Source organism: Epinephelus moara, chromosome 9 (genome assembly GCF_006386435.1).
Source record: "Epinephelus moara isolate mb chromosome 9, YSFRI_EMoa_1.0, whole genome shotgun sequence".
Taxonomy (NCBI): Eukaryota; Metazoa; Chordata; class Actinopteri; order Perciformes; family Serranidae; genus Epinephelus; species Epinephelus moara.
This window is the reverse complement of record NC_065514.1, coordinates 25,190,628-25,212,733: the sequence shown is the minus strand read 5'-3', so window position 1 is coordinate 25,212,733 and position 22,106 is coordinate 25,190,628. Positions and strand designations below refer to the sequence as shown.

Here is a 22,106-nt window from a genome sequence, read left to right as displayed (position 1 = left end):
CTTTGATTCTAGGGTGAACTGTCCCTTTAATGTAGATTGGTATTGCATTATTGTTACTACGGTGGACGAGTTGACTACATAATAAGGAGCCACACTGAGATCTAAACTGGTTAAAAGATAATTATAGCGTATGGAACCATAAAGGGAGTTAAATATAGAACGAGGCTAAAACATAGTAATTATGGCAATGGTAAATTAATTACTGTAATGAAAACACCTGACCTTATTGAGGTAGAGTGAGACTGTATATTAAAGCTGTACCGACTATGTAACAGTTTGCATAAAAAGCTTTTGGGAGACGGAGTGACCTTGAGACAAAAGAAATCCCTGTTAAGAGGGAGTCATAGGTTTAATTCTTGACTGCTAATGCGTCCCTGTCGATCTTAACCTTTTAAAAACGCCATTGAGGAATTCATTTGCTGTAAATAAGACTTTTGTTCCCAATGCAAACACAGCTTGCAGGAGTACACAAATGTGTCTGTGATGCAGCCTGTTAATATTTCTAGTGAGCTCAAACTTGCTGTGGCTCTCTCCCAGTCTGTCTGGGCATGTGCAGAGAGGCACTGCAGTGCTGCACTGTGAAAAGAGAGAAAGACAAGAGAGAGAGGAGTTTTGACAGTGGGGTGCTCATGCCCTGCAATATTCTCGTTGCCATCCCATGTGTTGAGGGAGCATTTAGAGGATAAAAGGCTATATTTGTGGAGTCCACTGCTGCAGCCTTGCATTCGCAAGAGCCCATTAAGCAGGAAAAGGTAAATGTCAGTGTCAGCGACCTACAAGCCGGTGCACTAGAACTTGTTTCTTTTCAGATTTCCTTTTGCCAAACGACCAAACCAAGTCAATTTGGTGCAATGAAACCCCTGAAACCATTACAGCATAGATAAGCAGTGTAGTTCTGCTCTGCCTTTTTCCAGTTTCCAGTTCCAGTTTGTTTAAGCCTTTTGCAGGGATCTCAAGGACAGCTCCTTAATCAAGAGAAACAACCAAGTCCCATCACAGACATTTTTAGTCTTCATTGGCTTTTGTTTGTTTCCATACAAACCTCTAACAACTGTGTCCTTTCTCCTTGGATCACTTTTCTTTCATCTGATTTAATTCCGAGTCTATCCATACTCCTTATGGTGCAGATTCCTTTTCCTGTCGAGGCAGTAAAGATAGGATAAGAGTTTCACTTGATGCTGCACTTTTAAGTGAGACAAAATGGTCTGCCTGTGCTCTAACCAATCCTTCTAGGTCAGGAAGCACCCAGCTCAGATCAACAATGCTGAAACTGACTGGTAAACAGTAAGAAGACGAATTACATTGTGAGATCATGGTTTGCTTAAAACATTCTTAAGTTTGTGATATGGCAACCAGCTGGACAAAGCATTGATGCCAAGAGTCCTGGCAAACAAGCCTTAACTACTCATACCCAGAAACCAAGACTACATTATAAAAGTTATTCATTTAAAAGATACAATAAAGTACTTCCACAGAGGTAAAGGGTAAAGATGCTTCCTTTGTTGATCACTGTTTGTTCTCTAGAAATTGATGACAATGCAAGAGTCTCAGACAATTATTTCATATCTCTAAGGCAGAGGATGTTGCCAGGCATTATAAGTGAGGTTATTAGGCCTGTAGCTTTGATAGAGTATCAGCCTGCAACATTAATTGGCTACTTGTGCCGTTGCAGGCATGATCATTCTCTGCCTCTCAGGCTGCTGAGCTGAGGCATCAAAACAGGTGGAACATAAATGGCACAGCATGTGCACCTCAGAGTCGTGACGCACCCTGGTATTTCTAAAAGCTGTCATCCATTTTGTGGGCAATGATGACGATAGTGGCGAGCGAGGGGTGGGGGTGGGATCTCTTGGTTGAAAGGGCCATCAAGTGGCCGGATATTGAACTGCACCTTCAGACGGTTGCTGAGCCATGGAGGCTCTGTTGTAATGAAGCAGGAGACTCTGCTTTCTCTTGAACGGGAATGGTCATGCTTGAGCAGGCCCTTTGAAGCAGGCTCAAGGTGCTATTTTCTGCTGAATGATACTGTGAGAAGTACGATTCCCTTTCGGTAGGGAAAAAAAAGGCATGATTGTAATAGGAAATATTGTATTACCTTTCACCTGAATGGACATAATTTCACCTTCTGAATGTGGTTAAATCATACCTGACTGACCTCACAGATTGAAAAGCTACCATAGCGGCTGTACATGACACCACAGTCCTCTTGTTTCACTGTGATATCCTTTACAGGCTCCTCAGTGGCTCTGCTATCCAACTCTGTGTAACGACACACTGCATTCCTGAGAAACCGAAGAACTCAGGGGTTCTGCAGGTGCAAGTGAACAGTGTTTGAGCCCAGATCAGGCCGACTGATAGAGGTCACACTGAGGTCAAGGTCATGCAGAACGAAAGTCACTAGCATATTGGTTTAGGGTTTCTCATTAACCCCCTTTAAATCACTTGACCCAAAGAATGAGCAGGATAGTGAGGTGAGTTTGGATAAATGGAGCATTAAAGTTACAACTTAGTTCCTCCTGATGCACATGACTTGTTGGACTCGCACCATATTATTGTGCTGATTGGAATCCAAGTAACTACTCAGTACTGAGTACATGCTTAAATGCAGTTTAGAGGTACTTCTACTTTATTCATTTTATGCTATTTCAACTCTTATTTTAGAGGGAAATATACTTTTTACTCCAATACCCTTATCTGAAAACTGCACATAATGATTGCAAATAAAGACATTAAAAACCCATAATAAGCATATAAAATATAATGCATTGTTTATTTGAAATAACCAATAGTAAACAAAAAAAAACAGTCAAAATTAGTTTTTACACTGTAGTATTGCTACTTATACTTATGCATAGGAGCTGAATGCTGCCTCCACTATTGCCGGATTTAGATTTACAATTATTTTATTTCATGATAGCGATCTGTTGAAATGACTTCAAATTATTACACCTTGCAAGAGCAAAATGCCAATGAACAGCTCATAATTCAAAATCTGGCAACATAATCAGATATCATTTGAATTTCACAGGTTCTTTAGCTTTTGGTTTTTAGATTGCAAATGTTTAGACAAGATATAATGAGGCGCATATTGTGCCACTGGGCCCCGGGCTATAAATACATCCTGTTTGTCCTGCAATCCCTTAGTAGATTTTTTTTTTTTCTGGAAACTCAATTAATTCACAAACTGCTTTTCTCTTTCATCATGCTGCTCAGCTTTGTTTGTGATGACTTAGCTGATATTTTGCAACACAAATCCCCAGAGTTTTGATGCAGTAAATAAAGACGTTAATCTGCATTACTTATACAGAAACTACAGAAATGATGCCCTCTGGTTTGCAAAAGAGGATTTAAAGCTGTGGTCTGAGCAGAATAAATGTAAGTAACTGCTATACTGTCTCATTTGACTAATGAGAGCTTTTTGTTTAGATAATGCTAACTAGTAAACAGCTTATAATGTCTTTGTTTAGCTGAGATGAAACCTGCATATTATTGTCTCTTCAGACATCATAAGCTGACAACATCATTGGTGAGGGGATGCATTAAAAATAATTTTTGAAATATTTTGTGTATCAAAATCAAAAGCATCAGATATAAGTCAGTAAATCTAATTTACCAGGGCCTCTAATATTTATTTTCTTTATAAGCTGCTCCAGTAAATTGGTGTTGCACTTCCATAAATTGTGCAAGATTTGTGAAAGTCAAATATCCTTGGGCAAGATACTGAAGTTGAGCTACCCTGCATGTGGATCAAGCTCCAAAAACATATATAACATCCTACGCTTCTCATTTTGCAGCTCACGATTCAACATTTCATGATCCCTTAAGACAACTTTAGTAATCTCCTCCTATAGCCACGAGAGAAATTAAACAACCGTTTTTACATGCTGGGTAGTACTTCTGTGAATTTCATGTGTGGCGTGCCCTTTTAAATATTTATGCAATTCTGTTGGATCAATTTATGAATAATGAATGCTTACAACTTCAAATAGAGGTACAGCAAATTAATTACTTGAAATGTATGTGTGCTCATACTGCTAATGTATATTTAATGTGTTGGTTTTATGAGCACCCACTTGAATGTCTGCTTGACACACAGAAAATTAAAAAAAGTATTAATTGTTGATGGATTCATCACATATTTGTCATTGTAGAGAAAATTGTATTTAACTAATAAATATGTATGTTTTATTTAGGCGTTATTTCAGTAACAGCCACGCGGTGGTAGCAGAGATGCAGACGTCATGACGCACACACAGCGTTCTGCTATGTGTGTACGTGCGTGCCCATGCGCTCGCGCTTCTGTGGGGTGAGTGATGGGATAAAGTTTAGTGCTGTGTTTCGCTCAATTTTCGAAGTTAACCGAAGAAAAACGATAAAACAAAAGGTATGTTCGTGTGTCAGAGAACTTCTTAGCTAAAAGAAAAGATGTTTAACGATAGAAAAGTAGAAATATGTATATTTTCCGGTGTCTTGAGGTGACCTGTCAGAAGTATGGAGGACTGAAAGTTACCGCTGAAGTGACAGTTCATTCAGTGTAGCTACCCAGAGGCACGGGGCAGAGTGGGAGGGTCTGTCGTTGTGTTACACCGCTTCACTCCCAGAAGTTGTAGCAGAGAGGAGCTAATCATTACAAGTGTGGATTACTGTCAGCACCCAGGTGACGGGACCGATGAGATGATACTACAACACAACAGGAGCCCTCTGCTGCTCGCCGTCACCTGCATGTACTTCTCAGGAGGTTTGCTCTGGTCCTACCAAGAAGAGGATGCCAGCAACGGGTAACTATAGGACATGTGAATGACAAGAGGACTCTTTGAATGAGGTGAAAGAAAATGCTCACTCTAAAATGTTTTCTCTCACAGTGAAGAGTGCTCTGAGAATAACATTTCTACAACTAAGTACCCCTGCGTGAAGTCGACTGGAGAAGTTACAACGTGTTACAGGTACTGAGTGATTCATGTGCTTGGATGCTGTTCAAATTCAGTTATTGCCTGACGGAGAAGGATTATAATAATGTGAAATCATTGAACTGCAGATGAGTGCATTTTGTGCCCATGAAAGTGATTGCAAAATGTAGCTCTGCATGCTGTAAAATTGGACTCCTCATTTATTATTCAGGGCAATAATGTTGTTTAAATGGTGCTTGGTTGAAATGTTAGTGAGATGGAGGCAAATTTTTACTTTGTATAACACTGGGCACATTTCTGCTTTATGAAACATGGGAAGAATCGCAAAATGTTATTGCCTGAGGCTGCTAATAGCTTTAAAACATAAATGAATAGGCTATAAACATCCTCTTGACTTCCTCTTTACCACACATGTGATTTAATTATTATTTTCAATAAATCTAGTGTTGGTCAGATGTTTATATGAGTTGGAAAATGTCTGCTTCCTAAAAGGATGCTGTTGATCATTACTGACATTAAAAAACTCCTTGAAGCTTTTTAAAGTAATTACATTAAAAAGTATCTAATGAAATAAAGGGATTTATGGCGACACGTGGGTGTATTTTCCTCTTAATCATCCTTTGTGAACTTCAGGGATCATAGCAATCTTAATATCCACAAGCCTCCAGATTGGCCTGTTATGCTCTGACACTGGCTTTAATTATGACAGCTCACAGACACAGTGGACACAGCGTCTCCTCGCTGCACAAACTCCTGTCAGAGGCTATGGATTAAGTTGTTAGAACCTAATCTGTCTTCATTGCCAGGGGCCACCTCACAGGCATGATAAAAAAAACTTGTAACTGCTGACTTTAAGAAGGTAGTTTAGTCAAAAATCAATTCAAATATCCACTGTGCTTTCCCCTCAATGTCAAATCATTATTTAGATACAGTTTACAGCAACACAATGTGACAAATGTCTGCTGTCTTTGTGATGAATGCAAGCTGGGAGTTGAATCATTTGATAATAGATATTGAACTAGACGCACGCTACTCTCCAACACCCCCACACTCCTTACAATGCTCCTTTAGGAAGTATTTATTATATCACAGACAGCTGATATTGCGGGAATGCAATGCTTGTTTTCAGACACATTGTAATTCAGTCTAGTGAGATGGATGTACTGTTGTTCTGTAAACAAAATCATACAACTTACTTAGGGAAGTAATTTTCAAACATTTTGTCAATCATCTTGATTCATAGCAAATCTATTTCTGTATGTCCGTTTCTGGGAAGGCGTATCGAGAACTAGAGAAACGCCAGACTGTTGGATATCTCTTCTGAGAAGTCTTTCCAAATGTCGATTTTGTAAGGTTTCATCTCTGCATCACTTCACAAACTACTGGCTGTGGTTCAAGCACACAGTGACATCCTGTTTGATCTTCAAATCTCAAACACATTCTTAACATAATTATGTTGGTTTATGGTTATTGGCTGCGGCCACAGTTGTTTCCCACAATGTTTATTTAAAGAAGAAAAAGTGTTTCAGCTAAGAGCCAAGATAATGCATCCTGGGGTGCTTTTTAGTTCACCTGCATGGCGTGAGCTGATGACTGCCCATCAGCACTGTAATGGTTAGTGGAGACGTTTTATTGTCGTGCCAAAGATTCAGATTAATGATCTGAATTTGATAAGATGAGTGTTGATTCTGAGTACTGCATTTTTGTTTTCAAACTGAAGTAATATACCAGTGCAATTGTGTCTTGGCATGACTGAACTGTAGTTCAAAGGAACCAAGCATGATTTAAGCTGGCAAGGCTCAGTTGCCAAAGGAAAGTATAGGCTTATGGCATTCATTAGGCGCTCTGTAGAGTATCAGTGTGTCTACACATATTTGAACATTTTGTTACAGTAATAAGCTTTTTTCTTTAATAAACACAGAGCTATTTGTTTAAAAGTTGTTGCTTGTACTCACAGATGTGCTGTAGCAGTTTGATACCTTTGATGCACATTTTAGTTTATTTTTATACATCAGTTTTATGTTTAAAGGACAATCTGTAAAACATCAGTTTATAGCTTACAGTGCACATGAGCATTTGCAACCCATTTTCATTCCCAGCTCGTCAAATACCAATGTTTTGTCATGCCCCTCGGCATCTCATCACAAAGCGCAGGGCACCCTTTAGCTCTTTATACCATGTCAGTTTCTCTTAGCCTCAGGTATTGCCATGGATAGGTTTACATTGGAGTTAATTGAAAGCCTGGTGCATCTCATAAAGACACTAAAGGGGTGCTTTTGGTGTCAGTATTTCATGCTGAGGGGTTCAACAAAGCATCAAAATATGTGACACCCTGGGAATAACAACAGAGTAGCATTTCCTTCATGGGGTGAATATAGCTTTTAGTAAGGTTGTTTGAATTCTCACTGAGCAGTTTCATTAATGCCAACATCACCTTGGATTTTATTTTTGAAAATGGTATTCTTATTAGGTTATTTAATGCATTTGACAATGCAATATTTACCAGGTCGCAAAAGTAATTGGGATACTGTGCATTACAAATAGAGATCAATGCCGCTCTCACATGTGTAAGAGTGGTTGCCAGGTAACTAGCGGAGTATCCAGTCACTGCTCTCAGCCAAGAAATGCACATAAACCCCTTTAACACAGCAAATTATTGTTTTATATTTATGTTTTTATATATATATTTTTTTACATATTAAACAAACAAGATGTAACAAGTCAACTAATGAGCTTTGGAGATGTCGGTGGCTGGATTTTTTTTATATTTTCAGGCTGGCTATTAACCCCTTGTTTTCAGTCTTTGTGTTAAACTAAGCTAATAAACTGCTGGTTGAACATTTGAATAAGCATTTCACTGCTCTTTTTAGAAAACTGGGCTGTCTATGCAGTAGACACATGCAAATACTTTTGAAATTAGTGCTTTATGACGACAGAAAACGGGGAAATGGCTGTGGCATTCACTTTTGCTCAAGAGGTAAAAAACCTACAACTACAGGAATGCATTGTGCTGCACTGGACCCATAAATGCTCCCGCTGGTAGGTTGCGAAATGCAAGCTTGGCCGTTTTGACTCAGAAAACAATATGGCTGCCTGCTGTTAACAAGCAATCTTGAATTACAGTTTAACAGTAAGATAGGATATGTTTCTTAAACACAGTAACAGAATCTTGGTTCATATTTGATCAGCACTTTTTAGTTTTCACGTTTGATCAGTTCCCATTTTTACAATACAGAAAACAGTATGGCGCCCACTTCCTGTTCACTAATTCCCGTATCACAGTCAAACTGTGCACTAAAATATGTTTCTGGGGGCATTTTTCTTGGTTTATATTTGATCAGCACTGCCTGGTTTTACCGCTTTTTCGGAATTTGGTCTGAGAGGGAGAGAGAGCGGTGTCTCTCTCTCTCAAACTCAAAAGGAAGTTTCCTATAGTTCAATTACACATACTGTCCCCACTGCTATGATACAAAGCTGGTTGAACATCCAATGTGAAAGTGGCATCTTATCTTACTCTTGGCAAGAAAGCAAAATGTCAAACATTTTAGAGACACTGAAATTCGAGTCTCCTCTAGTTCAAGTGGGAGAGGATAGGACCACATGAAGGAATTTTGAAACAGGCCCCCTTTGACCGTGGCATTCCTCTGTGTGCACAGTTTAACACTCATCCTTGAAGGAATTTATCATATTGTGAAACAGCATCAGAGGACACACCAGAGACCTAGGGAGCATATGTCACAGTACAAGACAAGTACCAGGGCCTCAGCTGACTTGGACCATATCTGTCTCACTGTCAGTGCAGGCACATTCCTCTCTAACTGTCTTTCTGGGTTCTATGTAAGGATTCAGCCTCTTAGGCATCAAAATATTCACTAATGTTTGTAGTTCTACATGCTGTAGGGCTTGGCTCACGATAGGATGTGAAAGGTTGTGCAGGGTTTTTGCTCCAGAAGTTGCACTTAAATCACGACTGCCTGTGATTGCAACATAAATGCTTTACTAAAATGCAAAGCAGGGTTTGATTAAAATGATAAGGTGTGTGCTTTTTGTTCCAGTTTGGCAACATCTTACGTGCTAAGTGGTCACTGCTGTTGTGTTTCAGGACTTTACCTCCCAGAGCTCAGTTTGTAATCTGGCTTATCTTTGTTAGATGTCTGTCTTTGCTGTTGGTGGCTACTTTTTCTTTGGTGGTTCAGTTATCACTGGTCATACTAACAAACCTCTCAATCCTCATAGTGTATTTTTATCCAAACCACAGTTGTTGCCGCTGAAAACGTAAACCTATCACTTTCTGTGCCCAGGGAATTTTCTTTCTGCGGCTTGTGTCACAAAGCACGATTACTGACTTAGCTGGACAAATGCGATGAGTAGGCTATAGCCCAGAAGAGGTTTTTATTTGAGTCCATGTTGCAGATTTGAGGGGCTTCCAGGTTTTACTCAGCAGTTATCCAGCTAACTTCATAATCCTGCTTTGTGAGACAGACCCCCTGGGGAGAATATACCTGACAGTGGATGTTCGCAAACAGCAAATCTTTGAGCTTTCATAAACAACTTAAGGCTGAATCACTCTGTCAGTTGGCAGCACAGAGTGACAGAGCAGATATTCATGAAAGGTTTTTGAACTAAAGATTTACTGTTTTATTGTTTTTATTAGGGATTGGAATTGATAAGATCCAATGCCATTATCAGTTCTGCTTATTGTTTCGATTTTCTTGTTGATTCCTGATCAGTTTTCTGTGTGGAAAATGTTAAGCCACACAGGTACACAGGTTTTCTGCATCAGTGCACAATGTGACTCTCATTCACCTTCTCCTCGCTCATTTTCCCTCCCTGCGCAGCAAGCATGAGGGACAGAGCTGGTTGTTGAGTCGAGCTGGCTGCAGCCTGAGAGCTAGCTGTAGCAACAGTCTGTCATCATCTAAAATGGATGAAATGAGACAATATTTGTACAGGACTCATTTTCGTTTAGGTTTTCTTAGAAAAAATCCGCTAAACCTATTTGTGTGGTGCTAATGTTATTATAACAGGATATTTCCCCTTGGTAATGGACGTGCTGCTCATTTGGAAAGCAGTGGCACTCGTGCGTAGAGTGTCAAATACATGGCATTCCTGGACTTTAAGCCCATGCTGCATAGAAAGATTTGTCAGCACATTGCTTTTGTTTCCACCCTTACTTGAAATGATCGTTTTACTGACATTACAAGCAGCACTGCTGACATCTTTCTTTGTGAAATGAAGACACACTTTGGACTGTTTCTTTCTTTCCACTATGACTCCTTCTTGTCGCAAGTTTCGCATGAGTTTGACGTCATTGTTTTGTAATAAGCAACTGTCAGAAAAACATGCTGGCAAGAAACTGATCAATTCGGAGGCATACGATGGCAATGGTTCAGACAATTTGGAACCGGTTTTCGATCCCCATTCCTAGTTTTCATGGTGTGTAATCAAACTCGATAAAGGTAGTGCAGTTTACTCAGCATGTAGCCGTATTTTTCAGCTAAGTATCTCATGACATCTCTGAAAATCCAAGATGAAAACCAGATCCAATGTGTTAACCATCATAGGATCGAGACACATTAATAATCCTTGTTTATAACTTCTCTCAGGTGACAAGAGGGTACATGAAACAGTGATTACATTGGCTTGATTTATTGTGTATATGATGTCGGCCTTACCTACCCTGTAAAGGAAATGCTTCACTGGAAAAGAAGCAGAACACAGTGAGAGTAAGTCCGTCGACTCTACAGCTGCAACAGTTACACATAATTGATGTGTGGCATTTGTAATTGTTGCTTTGTTATTTTTCCAAATAATTCTGGTGGTACTAAGCATTTTGTTGCTTTCCCTCCTCCCTCTCTTCTGCTCCCATTCTTCTCAGCGCAGGAATTCAGGGGAAACTCTGGTTTACGCAGTAAGGAAACCAAGGATAACATTTCATCAGCCCCCCCGTGAGACATGATAGCCGTGATACTTCTCATGCACTTGGCTAATCCAAACAGCATTGTTTGTGTCCCGTAAATGTCCCCATTAATCCATTTCCAATTAAATGCATCAGACTTTCTTCATAGGTATTACTCACTTTTACTCACTCCTTTTACGCACCGTATTCTAGTGAATCAAGTGGCCCAGAAATTTGTCTGAAGGAATTACTGTAGATAGATTTTCCATTGACTGCAAAATGAGTAATTGATTTATATTGTGATTCCCAGTTAGATCCAAACACAGTTGGTGTACTGCTCGGCTCCAGAGAAATGATCACTTCAGGCTGATTATTCAACTTGGCTACAAAGCCTTAAGTCTCTCTTGTTTCCTTAGTTTTCAGACCTGGTTTTCGCATCAGATTTGAATGTGTTCTGCGCCTTGGAATAATCCTCTCTGCTGGACCTCAGTTCCATCTTCCCATTCAAACAGCTTTCAACACGAGAAATACACTTGGGGTTCTTTGCTGCCATATTGTCATCCCTCCAGTGATCGTAGCTCCATGAAGAATACTTTGTGGCACAGCAGAAGGAGTTCAGAAGTTAGTTATGTTTAGTCTTTTTGGGCTACTACATTTCTGATACAACTGTAAATGTTCTGCACTGGAAGGTAGAGTGAGTCTAGATTTATGGACAACATACGAGTAGCATCTTTCTTGGTGGAAAAACACGTAACTCAAGAAAGCCCCTATGTTATAATGTTACTAAATGAATGTCAACTGAGCCATGGGCACACATCCACTTTTGTAATGTAGTTATTTAATAGGCTGGAATCCTTTTATAGATGTCAGGCTTAAATGTTCCAACATTTTTCAACGTCTGCTTATACTGAGCTTCTAGGTGAAATTACACACAAACTGATACAGTATAATTAGTCATTTAGTGCCATGATTATTCCGCAATGAAAGAAAGAAAACTCTATGCTGGAAAACTGATGATTGCACATGAGGGAGATGGAAAATATTAGGGAATTTAAAATGATTACTCTCAGTCTTAGACATTTTCTATAGATGTGTTTTTTATTAGCCTACAAACCCAATTATCAACCACCTCATGTGCTACTGAACATGCGTCAGAGAACCAGTTAGTAGAGTTGATAAGTATACTTGTCAAGTCTTGTCTTATTATTTGTACAAGAAAAGGTAGCAGCTCAGTTCATGTCAGGAGATTTGGGAGATAGGGGAATAGCAAACCAGTAATACATGTGCTGTAGCTGTTGTGCTGTTGTAGACATTGTTCTGGTGGTTTAAGGGTTTCCAAAAACACACAGACTAAGTGCCAGAGCAGGCACATTTTTTGATTTATTAAAACCACATCTGGAATTACTAACAAAACACTTTTGGATTTGGTTTACACTGCAAACTATTTTTAGAAATGACAACATTTTAAGTGTTGCATTTTCGCCTTTGAAAAGACAAAACTGCATCATAATAAAGTAAATAAGTTGTTTGGAAAGGAGCATGGAAAATATCCAAGATGTTTCTCAACAGCCCTTTGAGTCAAACAGTTTACCGGAATTTACCCCAGTAGATGCATAATGAGATAACACTACTGGAAATCATGCCAATCAAAAAAGCTTGAAATGATTTACAGTACCTGGCACTGTGCCACAGCATTTTGTTACGTTATACTGAGTAATAGGAGAAAAAGTAAGAGTGAAAGTTGCTAGTATGATGTACAGCATTACATTCCACATGAAACTCTATTGATAAAAGGCAATAAATCCTTGCTTTTACAAACTGTTGAATACATTTCATGTTAACCGACACAACCATAAGGTCTGATTTATTCCATAATTCAACATAAACTAAATCCCTGAAATGATACATAATACCCTGTCAAAGAAAATACATCAACATCTGTTTTCTATCAATATTCAGAATGAGGATATGTAGCCTGTTAACTGATGTAGACCGCTCTGTTACTGGGCCTTTACTGTGGATTCAAGGGGTTGACATGAATATTTGGTGTTGCTCTCTAATGACACATCTAAAGGCACAGAGGGGGAGGTCAGCTGTCAGATAAGCTAATGGTCACAGTCTGTTTGATTCCAAATACTATGAAATAACAGTAGAATACCAATAATAACTTGGTTTTATGTCAGCAGCTTTATCCTTAGTGTCACCCAGGTGCAAATCTCCCCGCTCACAGTGCTATCTGTGATGGAATAATTCTCCCAAATGATTCTCCTCAATTTGATGAATCATATGCAGAAAAATGATGAGAGTCAGGGGACATAAATGTATTCCTCCCATTTCTTCCAACAAGTCCCCACAATGAAACAACAAAATATGTTTGTAACTGTGTTTGTATCAGCACGGCAGCAGCTTTTGTCTGTGCCTTCCAAAACCACTACAAATAACAGCTGGGAAAAATAAATTAGTTTTAAGATCTGACAACGCCTTGGATAAAGGGGTAGTTTGGATTTTTTAAAGTGGGGTTATAGAAGATACTTATACATAGGTAGTGTATTACCTACAGTAGATGGCAGTTGGCTTGCCCCCAGTTTGGAGAAGCAAACAGGAGCACCGCCATGGAAGCTAAGCAACATACTGCTGTGAATGTGGGCTGCAGCATAACATGGTTAAGCCACCTAAAAAACAGGCCCACCAAAAAAAAAAAAAATCTGTCCGCTATATTTAGAATATTTTCACTTCTTTACCTTGCCATCAGGCAGCTGTTACCGACTGTAAACTGAAGCCGTTACAGCATTCTCTTCAAAGACACCAGCCTCCTTGACATTCATTCATTCATTTTCCGTAACTGCTTACATGAATTCAGTTCAGTGTATTTACAGGTGTGACGTGAGGTGCGGAAAGGGAACCCAGGAGCGGAAACGGAGCCGGTTATAACAATGATTTATTTAACAAAGGGCGGGTGCATCCACAAAAAATCAAAATTGCAAGAGTCCTTCAAAAAAAAACACAAAAGACGTCCAGAGAGTGCTGGGCTGTGAGGGCACGGGAGGCACTGGAAAAGACGGAGGAGAGACACGGTTACAAAAACTCATCAACATGCACAAGAGAAAGTTCACAATGTTACCAAACGGGAGCCAAGCTGATACCACGGAGGTTCTCTGTATACTCTGGCGTCGAGGAGTGTCTCAGCAGGCTTAAAGTAGGCGGCTTGATTGGCAAAGCAGAAACAGGTGAGTCCAATCACTCCTCGACGCAGCCGGGAGGAAGGGTGCCTCCGGAGGGACAAAAGTAAAGTTACCCAAACACACACACAACCGGAACAAACTACCAAAATAAAAGCAGCAAATACAAACCACAACAACAGGCTGTATAAAAAAATATATAGTTGGAGCTCCCAAGGCCCCATACAACCACTCGCTTTATCCATAAACATCAAATGCACCCAGAGCTTTTCCACTTGTTATTGAACAGTCTAATTATGTGTGTGATTTCATGTACGTAACTTCTCTGCTATTAAACATTCCGATAGCAATACCCCTCATCCATGCATTTGACTGAAGAAAAGTTGATGATGCTTTCACCTCCTGTTGGGAATAGAGTCACCTTGTTCACTGTAGCAGCTCAATATTAAAGCAAAACTAGATTTGCATTTGTATTCCCAGCTCTTTCATAATTAGCAGGTCAATCAGATACTTTTCTCATGTAATGGTCGGCTTTGGTTTACCTTCTCATTAGTCAATGTGCTCATAAAACATGTCTTCTTTAAAGACACTATTCAGGTTTTAAATGATTGCAGCACGTCTGCTCTATACAGGGCAGAACTCTGCTTGTGCCACTTGTTGCCTACGGCGAAATTGTAACAATCAAACAAATGTGCATTATTCGATTGTTTTGCTGTTTTTGCTCAGTCACATTTTTGATTAATTATCCGCCTGTGTGCTCACGTACATGTCCCACTTTAGTAAATACTCTGCACAGGTGGGATTAGTTGCACCTGCCTGTGCAGTTCTGGGCCAATAGACCTCATTTGAAATACATCATTACTTAGAAAAGGCCTTTATCCTGTTTTTTAAACTTAGATAACAAGATAAACTTGTAAGTTGGTTGCTGTGCTGCTTTACTGTAATGACGGCATCTCCAAAGTAAACATACACAGGGATTAATAACATCAGTCTTTTTAAATACACCAAGAAAACTTTTATAAGTTCCTGTTGTTCAGAGAAGGGGGAAGTATTGTTTGTGTAACTCCACTTTATTTACGATTATTACTTGTTTTTTGGAAGTGCCTGTGCTCCGACACAGTAACTCAAGTCTGTTTTCCTGTCCCATACAAATATTATTGTTGTTGATGTTAATAATTCACAGCACATACGCCCTAGAGCCCGCCATTATTGTGTGTCACTTTAATGGTGACGCACTTTGCACCATATTGTGAATAATATTGTTGTAGAAGTCGAGCCAATTGGTCGTGAGTAATTTCTGCAGGTCCTGTCATTAATATGTTAGTGTGCTGCTGGAAGTTCTCACAGTCAGTGTGGAGCTGTGTTGTGAGTGGGAGGTGGAGGCAGGTTTTTCAACTCTGATTTACATTCATCATTCATCTTCTATATGGGGGGATATTTTACAAAACATTTTAATCTGTATTATTTTATTTTAGATGAGATGTAAAAGAGCTGTTTAGCTACAGTCCTGTCAGCAGTTCAACTGAAGTGGTGATATGCCCTATTCGGTGAAGGATAAGTCCCCATCCTGTTCCTTAAAAGCAGTGAGGAAGATGCAATGAAGTGTAAGTTATCACAGTGAGAGCAGGGGAGGACATGTTAGTGTTAAGGAGCATTCCTTAGTGACGGATGCAGAGCACAAGCAGCAGCGAACATCCTCTCTCTCTCGTCTCTTATGTCTTCGGTGTATTGCCCTGCATGAATTAAAGTAGTGTTTTAGAAATATACAGTACATATAGTAGGTGTTCATAACTTTGCTACTATTGGATTCACTGTGTCATATTTCTTTTAAGCAAAATTGCAAACACAAGGACAACAAATATGGCCCCACATCTTTAAAGCTCTCACTTACAAATGAGACATTTCTTTTCCTTCTTTGAATGATTAGAAACTGTGCTTTTTCAGATTCTAATAAGGCTTATCATTTAAACATTTTCAGTATTACTGACAGAGAGTAATTTGATTTGAGTCCCTACAAATGCATTTTGACATCTGTTTCCATTTGACAGACTCTAATACAAAACATGCCTTTGCCAGAAAGACTGTGACTCTAAGTATTCTTGCTCTTAATGTTTCCTAAAACCTGGAGTTGTTATATCAGAATAGTTTGACAACTGTTGTTTAGATGATTTTGACCTGTTGCCCAGAGCACACATACTTAAGCGCTCTACAGTAGTTGTCCAGTATGTGGAGGACAGGCTGTAAATGAAGATGAATATTCTCTGTCAAAGCCTTCATGTCTTCAAAGGCATGTAAGGGGCGTGGGGTAACTGTCAGCTACCAGCTAAATATCTACCGTAAATGAACAGGAGGACTGACAAGAAGTGAACATAAATCAAATATATAACTACAGGACAGTGTATAAGATTAAGGGTTAGGGGAAATTAGTGGCATCTAGTGGTGAGGACTGCAGATTGCAACTAGCTGAATTTTCTCTTGGTTAGGATTTCTTCAGTGTTCATTGTTCAGGAGGTTTTTACAGCGAGCGAAAGTATCTACATTCATATCTTCCTCTCCACAACAAACAGACCAAGTGATTTAAACTGGTAAAATCACTGAATAAAGCTGTTTCATGTTACAAATCAGTGTTTCTCCTACACTGTTCAGCATGTCACAGATGGGCTGATAGCCCAGCACCTGCTAATGTGTGCTCACCTTTTTTCTCTAATAACTTAAGATCCAGACGTTAAGTAGATCTTAACTGGAGCCGAGCTATTTGCAGATGTCTCTTGCTTTCCAAAACAAATAAAGCTGTTGATTTAAACTTTAACTTTAATAAAGCAGTTTCATGTAAAAAAATAAAAAATAAACAGTGTTTTTCCAGCGCTCTCTTCAAGGAGGGGCTGCTAACTACGATGGCAGATGCGAAAACGTGCATGGCCCTATCTCACGCCAGTGGTTTGTCTTGGCTACTGTAGTAACATGGCAGTGCAACATGGGGATCTCTGTGCTCCCATTTTAAATATTAAGGGCTCATTCTAAGGTAAAGAAAACACCTTTACTTATTTAATTATTAATTATTCACTAAAGAAAACATACTTATATTATATTCCATTTCTGCTAATATATCCCCCATAATCCTACACACTGAACCTTTGAATCAGAGTTATTATTTCATATGGCATAAGTACATGTGTGTTAAGACAGAGGCAGGTATAAGAGATTGTCATCTGTGCTGGTGTTCATGCATTTTGATATACTCTACATGGTCTGACCTTAAATATTACTTTTAATACATGCTCAATGGTCGTAGATCCTAAATCACATGAATCATATGATTTATGTGGTGTGGTCTGTTGCCCATTCAGCATTTTCAGATCACAGCCATTTTCCCTTCGCTAATCCACGTATCAACAGTTTATTTCTGATATTTTGGTTTCTTAGCATCCCTCTCTTGTTCCTTTTGGCTGCAGCTCATTCACCCATCTGTTTCTTTCCATGAACTGTAGTGTGGTCACGCTTTGGTCACGCTGTGGTTTTGCGATGGTTAAGAGATGTGGTGATATGTAAACCACAGGCTGTGGTTTTTCTGCTGTCATGCCTCTGCCCCATGTATCCAAGACTGTGCTCCAGTTGTAGTCAACATGTCGCTACATTCTACCCAGAAAAAAGACAATATGGCAGTTATTTATTACATTAGAAAACAGTATTTGTACACCTCCCTACTGTGAAACTGGAACTTCTTGACAAGTAAATCAGTAAATTGAAAGCAAATAAATGTGTGTTGCTTTTTTCATAGTTAATTGTTATTCACGGTTGGGCGCCTTAATGTATTCCCCTATAAGTGAAAAAGTGAAAAGAATAAACTGCTGACTTCTCAGTCCTGATGGACAGCAGCTACCCTGAGGAAATGTTCGCCTGTACCAGTGAACAAACCACCATAGACCGGTCCAGTCGCGTTAAATTGTAAACAGCTGCAGCATCAATGTTAATAACACATTTTGGAAGTGGTGGTTCTTGGCAGTACAGATGTTGTCGCTTCCATTGAGAATTTTGCTCGTATGCTGCTGAATTTTAATATTTGTGAGTCAGTTGTAATTTTATTTAATGATATTCACCACTACCAACACCATTAATGTGTTCGTCCATCTGTCATGACCATGTTATACAGCAGTTGTAGAGCTGCACGATGCTGTTTGTATTAGTCAGACATTTAACTTCCCTCTCACCTTGTCCTCTTCTCTCCACTTAAGAATGTGAATATGTTTTATTTTCAAGGAAACATGCACGTTAATAAGTATTATTTCAAATTCTGGCTAATTTACAGCAGTCCCTGGACTGAATATCATATTTCACTATACACAAGTATTAAAAATAACATGCAAACCACAAAGCCTCAAGTGGGCTAACGTATGTCACATACCACACATCTCCAACCTTACACACTGCATGTCATCAGAACATATGAACCAGACAAAAGGAAACATATCATACAGTAATTACCTCACATGTAGAAATTGTTACCCTCAAATTATTTTTTTAAAAGTTTTTTTCAAATCAATTAAACAAGTTAGATTAATACAAATTGCTTTGAAATTGATTTGATAAAACTTAATTCCCATGCGAATTACTAATTGAGGTCATTTATTAAAAGTTAACAGTTCTCTTTATTTAGTGATATTCTTTAGTCTTTATCTTTATTTTGCTTAAATCCACAAATGTTAATCTCATGGTAGCACTAGAGGAAAAGCCAGCATCAAAGTCATTAAAGGAATACTTTGCAGATTTTCAACAAGCTTTGTATCATAACAATGCAGATAGTATACATAAATGAACCATGGTAAACTCTCCATGTTACCAGCGCCCAGATCACCCTGCTTATCTCTCCGCTGAAATATGTTGGATTTTCTCTTGCTTTGCTCGAACTTAAGATTGTACTGCATTTTGGTATGCCTGCCGCCACAGACACAAAGAGTATAAAAGTGGATTGAAAAAGAGACCCGCCCCTCTCTCTCTCTCTTTCTGTCTCTCTCAAACTCAGACCAAACTCTAATCAATTAGTAAAACTAGACAGCGCTGATCAAATAACAAACCAAATTATGTTACTGTATTGCCTATTTCTCATCTAAAATGTTTTCAGAAATATATTTTGGTGCACTGTTTAGCTGTAATATGAGACTTTGTGAACAAGAAGTGGGCACCATACTGTTTCCTGCACCGTGAAAACGCAGGCTAAAAAAACTTGTTACCGCATTGCCTTCTTCTCACCTCAGATCTTTTCAGAAGCATATTTAGCTTACCGTTTAACTGTAATTTTAGATTGTTTGTTACTAGCCACTAGCCATCAGCATGAGCATTTATTGGTGCAGTGCAGTGAATTCTGGTAGTTATATGTTTACTACCTCTACCTCTCTTTTGATCAACCCTTTATTTCTTTTTTTCTGTTCATGTGGTACCAATTTTAAAAGTATTTGCATCTTTCTACTACATAGACAGCCCAGTTTTATTAGAAGACCATCTTTCCAGCAGTGAAATACTTCTTTAAGATACACCATCTGGGAACCATGTCTGTACAAAATTTTATACCTATCTATAGATTGAAATATTTAACAGGATAAGTTATAATTGTGTTCTGTATCTGTACAAAATATGCACAAAATCTTATGGAAATCCATCCAATAGTTGTCCAAATGTTGTTGCTCCAGTCTGGACCAAAAGTGGTGGACTGTCAGTAAAGCTAAACACAGGAGATGTAGAGGCGAGAATCCAGCACGCACACTTGAGAAAAACAGATCATAGAAGCCGTAAATATCCAAATTCTGTGCATCCAAGTCTGAACACAAAAAGACTCCAGTCAACTCATGTAGCCTTATAACACTTCATTTGATGCTCCCCAGTGTGATTGCTGTTAAGCCTTGTCTAGTCCCACAGTAAATGAACTGTATCGATTTCTCTCCCACATAGCGGCTTGAAGCCCTATTGTTATGTGGCCTGAATGAATCATAGATTGATTAATTCCAAGTTGTTTTTTTATTGTACTTCATGTATTTCTTGTTAAATCATCAGGAGGTGGTGGTAGACCAAGTCTAGCTACTGAAAGGTCTTAGCTGAGAATAAAAGAACATCTGCTTTTTACATCTAAATCTTTATGAGTATTGTTGGAGTGGACCTTACTTTTCTACATCGAGATGAAAGATATTCTTTTTAAAAGGCAAATAATTTCTCATAAACTGCTGTTGATTTTAGTTCACCTTTCAGCAGGCCTGTTCTTCAGGGACCAGCTTCCTTAAAATCTATTTTTCATCCACATTTTTTGCATCCTCTGCATGTAGTGTGGCTATTCATGTTGCAGTGCTTATTTTTTAGCAGCTTTTTCCACTCTGTTAACGTAATGAGCTGTTAAATCTGTTAATAATAACAAATTAATTAAATTACTCATAATCCCTTCAAGACTCTTAACATTTCCCTGAAGTGGAGGTTGAACGCTTTCATAGTAACCTCAGTGTTTGAAGGGGATTGGTAATATCTGGCTTGTGTCCAGTAGACTGGTTTGAGTTAGAAACACATGGAAGGGCTGATGACGGTTTACTGTAACAGGCCACAGACAGCCATGCTCGGTATAATTTCCTGAAGTGTCAGTATCAGACATCACACACACTTCTGCACTTGTCCTCAGCTTTTAAGTTAAAGTTTATATAAAGGAAAATCAGAGTTTTTCAACTCAAAATGTGACATAAAAGCCGATAGATTTCATTATGGATTACACTACACATTTTATAACATGTGGTCTGAGTCAAATCCGATTTGTTTGAGCCGTGAACACCACTGAGGAAACGCAGCAAAGAGAGGCAGAGGCCTGGGCTGTCTCTGTTATAGCTGACTTGTAGTATTTTAGCTCCAGCTGTCCGCCAAAGCTGAGCGAAGCTGAAGTGCTTTGCTGCAGTGTGTCTCATTGGAAAACTGCCGGTTTTGTTGGATTATGTTGCAGATGCCAGCACAGCAGGAGCGCTGTACATGGCCAAAGTAGCTGCTAACAGCAGATGGATTGCAGAGCTAATATGGGGAGAGGTCCTTATTTAGAGTGACCCTTTTCTGCCACACAAAAAGTAGCCATTGTTCAGTTGCTGTGTATTATAACTAATGTATTCCCTGCATGTTCATGACTGCATGTTGGTCAGGCAGGCAGGAACACTTGTTTGCCGTTTCTGAGTTGGGACGTTAGTGTGGGCTCATTGTGGTAACGTCACACGCAAGCCAAGATGGTACATGCAGTCACTGTGAGACTGTTTTGTCATGATATGATTTTTTTTCCTGTTGTGGGCATACTGGTGTTTTAAAGCAGTAGTTCTGCAATTTTGGGAAAACATGCTTATTTGTTTTTTTAGATAAGCAGATGAATTCACCACCACTCTCACAGGTATGATAAATATGAAGCTAGAGCAGCTGATTGTTTTTACACTTTGTTTTTTGTACAGATTAAACAAATGAGAAATAACATGCTCATTAGTGAGCTTTAGATGTGCTCATAGTCTGATTTTATCATTGGACAGAGCCAGACGAGTTGTTTCCCCCTGTTTCGAGTCTTCGTGTTAAGCTAAGCTAACCAGCTGCTAGTTGTAGCATCATATTAAAAGTACAGATGTAAGAGTGCCAGAAAGTGAATACATATATATATTTCAGTCAGGAGAGACTCATTTTTTATAGTAAAAAGAATATTTATTAACATGTGCACATAAGAATAAAAATGTGGAAAGTCTTTGGTGATTAGACCCCGTAGAGGTGGATGATTTAAGGAGGGTGATGAATCCGTAGTCAAATAGGGAACCCCCCAGGGTCTAGATGCTGGCGGTGGAAGAGGTGGGAAGAAGAGATGAGAGGAAGATGGAGAAGTGCTGATGATCTGGATGAGTAGAGGAATGAGCCTTTGTTGAGCTTGTCCTGGACTCTGGATACGATGGCTGGAAGTGAATGGGGTGGAGGGTGGGTGCAAAGATTCTGCCTAAAATGATGGCTGACAGCCGCAAAACAGAAAGCAGATTTTAACTTTTGCAGTGGCATCCTGATTGGCAAAGTTTGATTGGATCACTAGAAGAGTGAACACCCATAGTCAGCTGATTAGAAGAAGCAGTGGGAGTGTGATGG

The 22,106-nt window shown here is 39.2% G+C and overlaps 1 protein-coding gene across 2 annotated transcripts in view; it reads left to right on the top strand.

Annotated features, from left to right (window-relative positions):
- The first annotated feature begins 4,311 nt into the window (after positions 1-4,311).
- Positions 4,312-22,106, top strand: part of ccbe1 (collagen and calcium binding EGF domains 1) — a 40,609-nt gene continuing 22,814 nt past the window's right edge. For both annotated transcript variants that reach the window (XM_050053808.1, XM_050053806.1), the window contains exons 1-2: positions 4,312-4,778; positions 4,863-4,943. In XM_050053808.1, the coding sequence (XP_049909765.1) occupies positions 4,675-4,778; positions 4,863-4,943 (185 nt within the window). In that variant the 5' untranslated portion in view covers positions 4,312-4,674. The remainder of the gene's footprint in view (positions 4,779-4,862; positions 4,944-22,106) is intronic.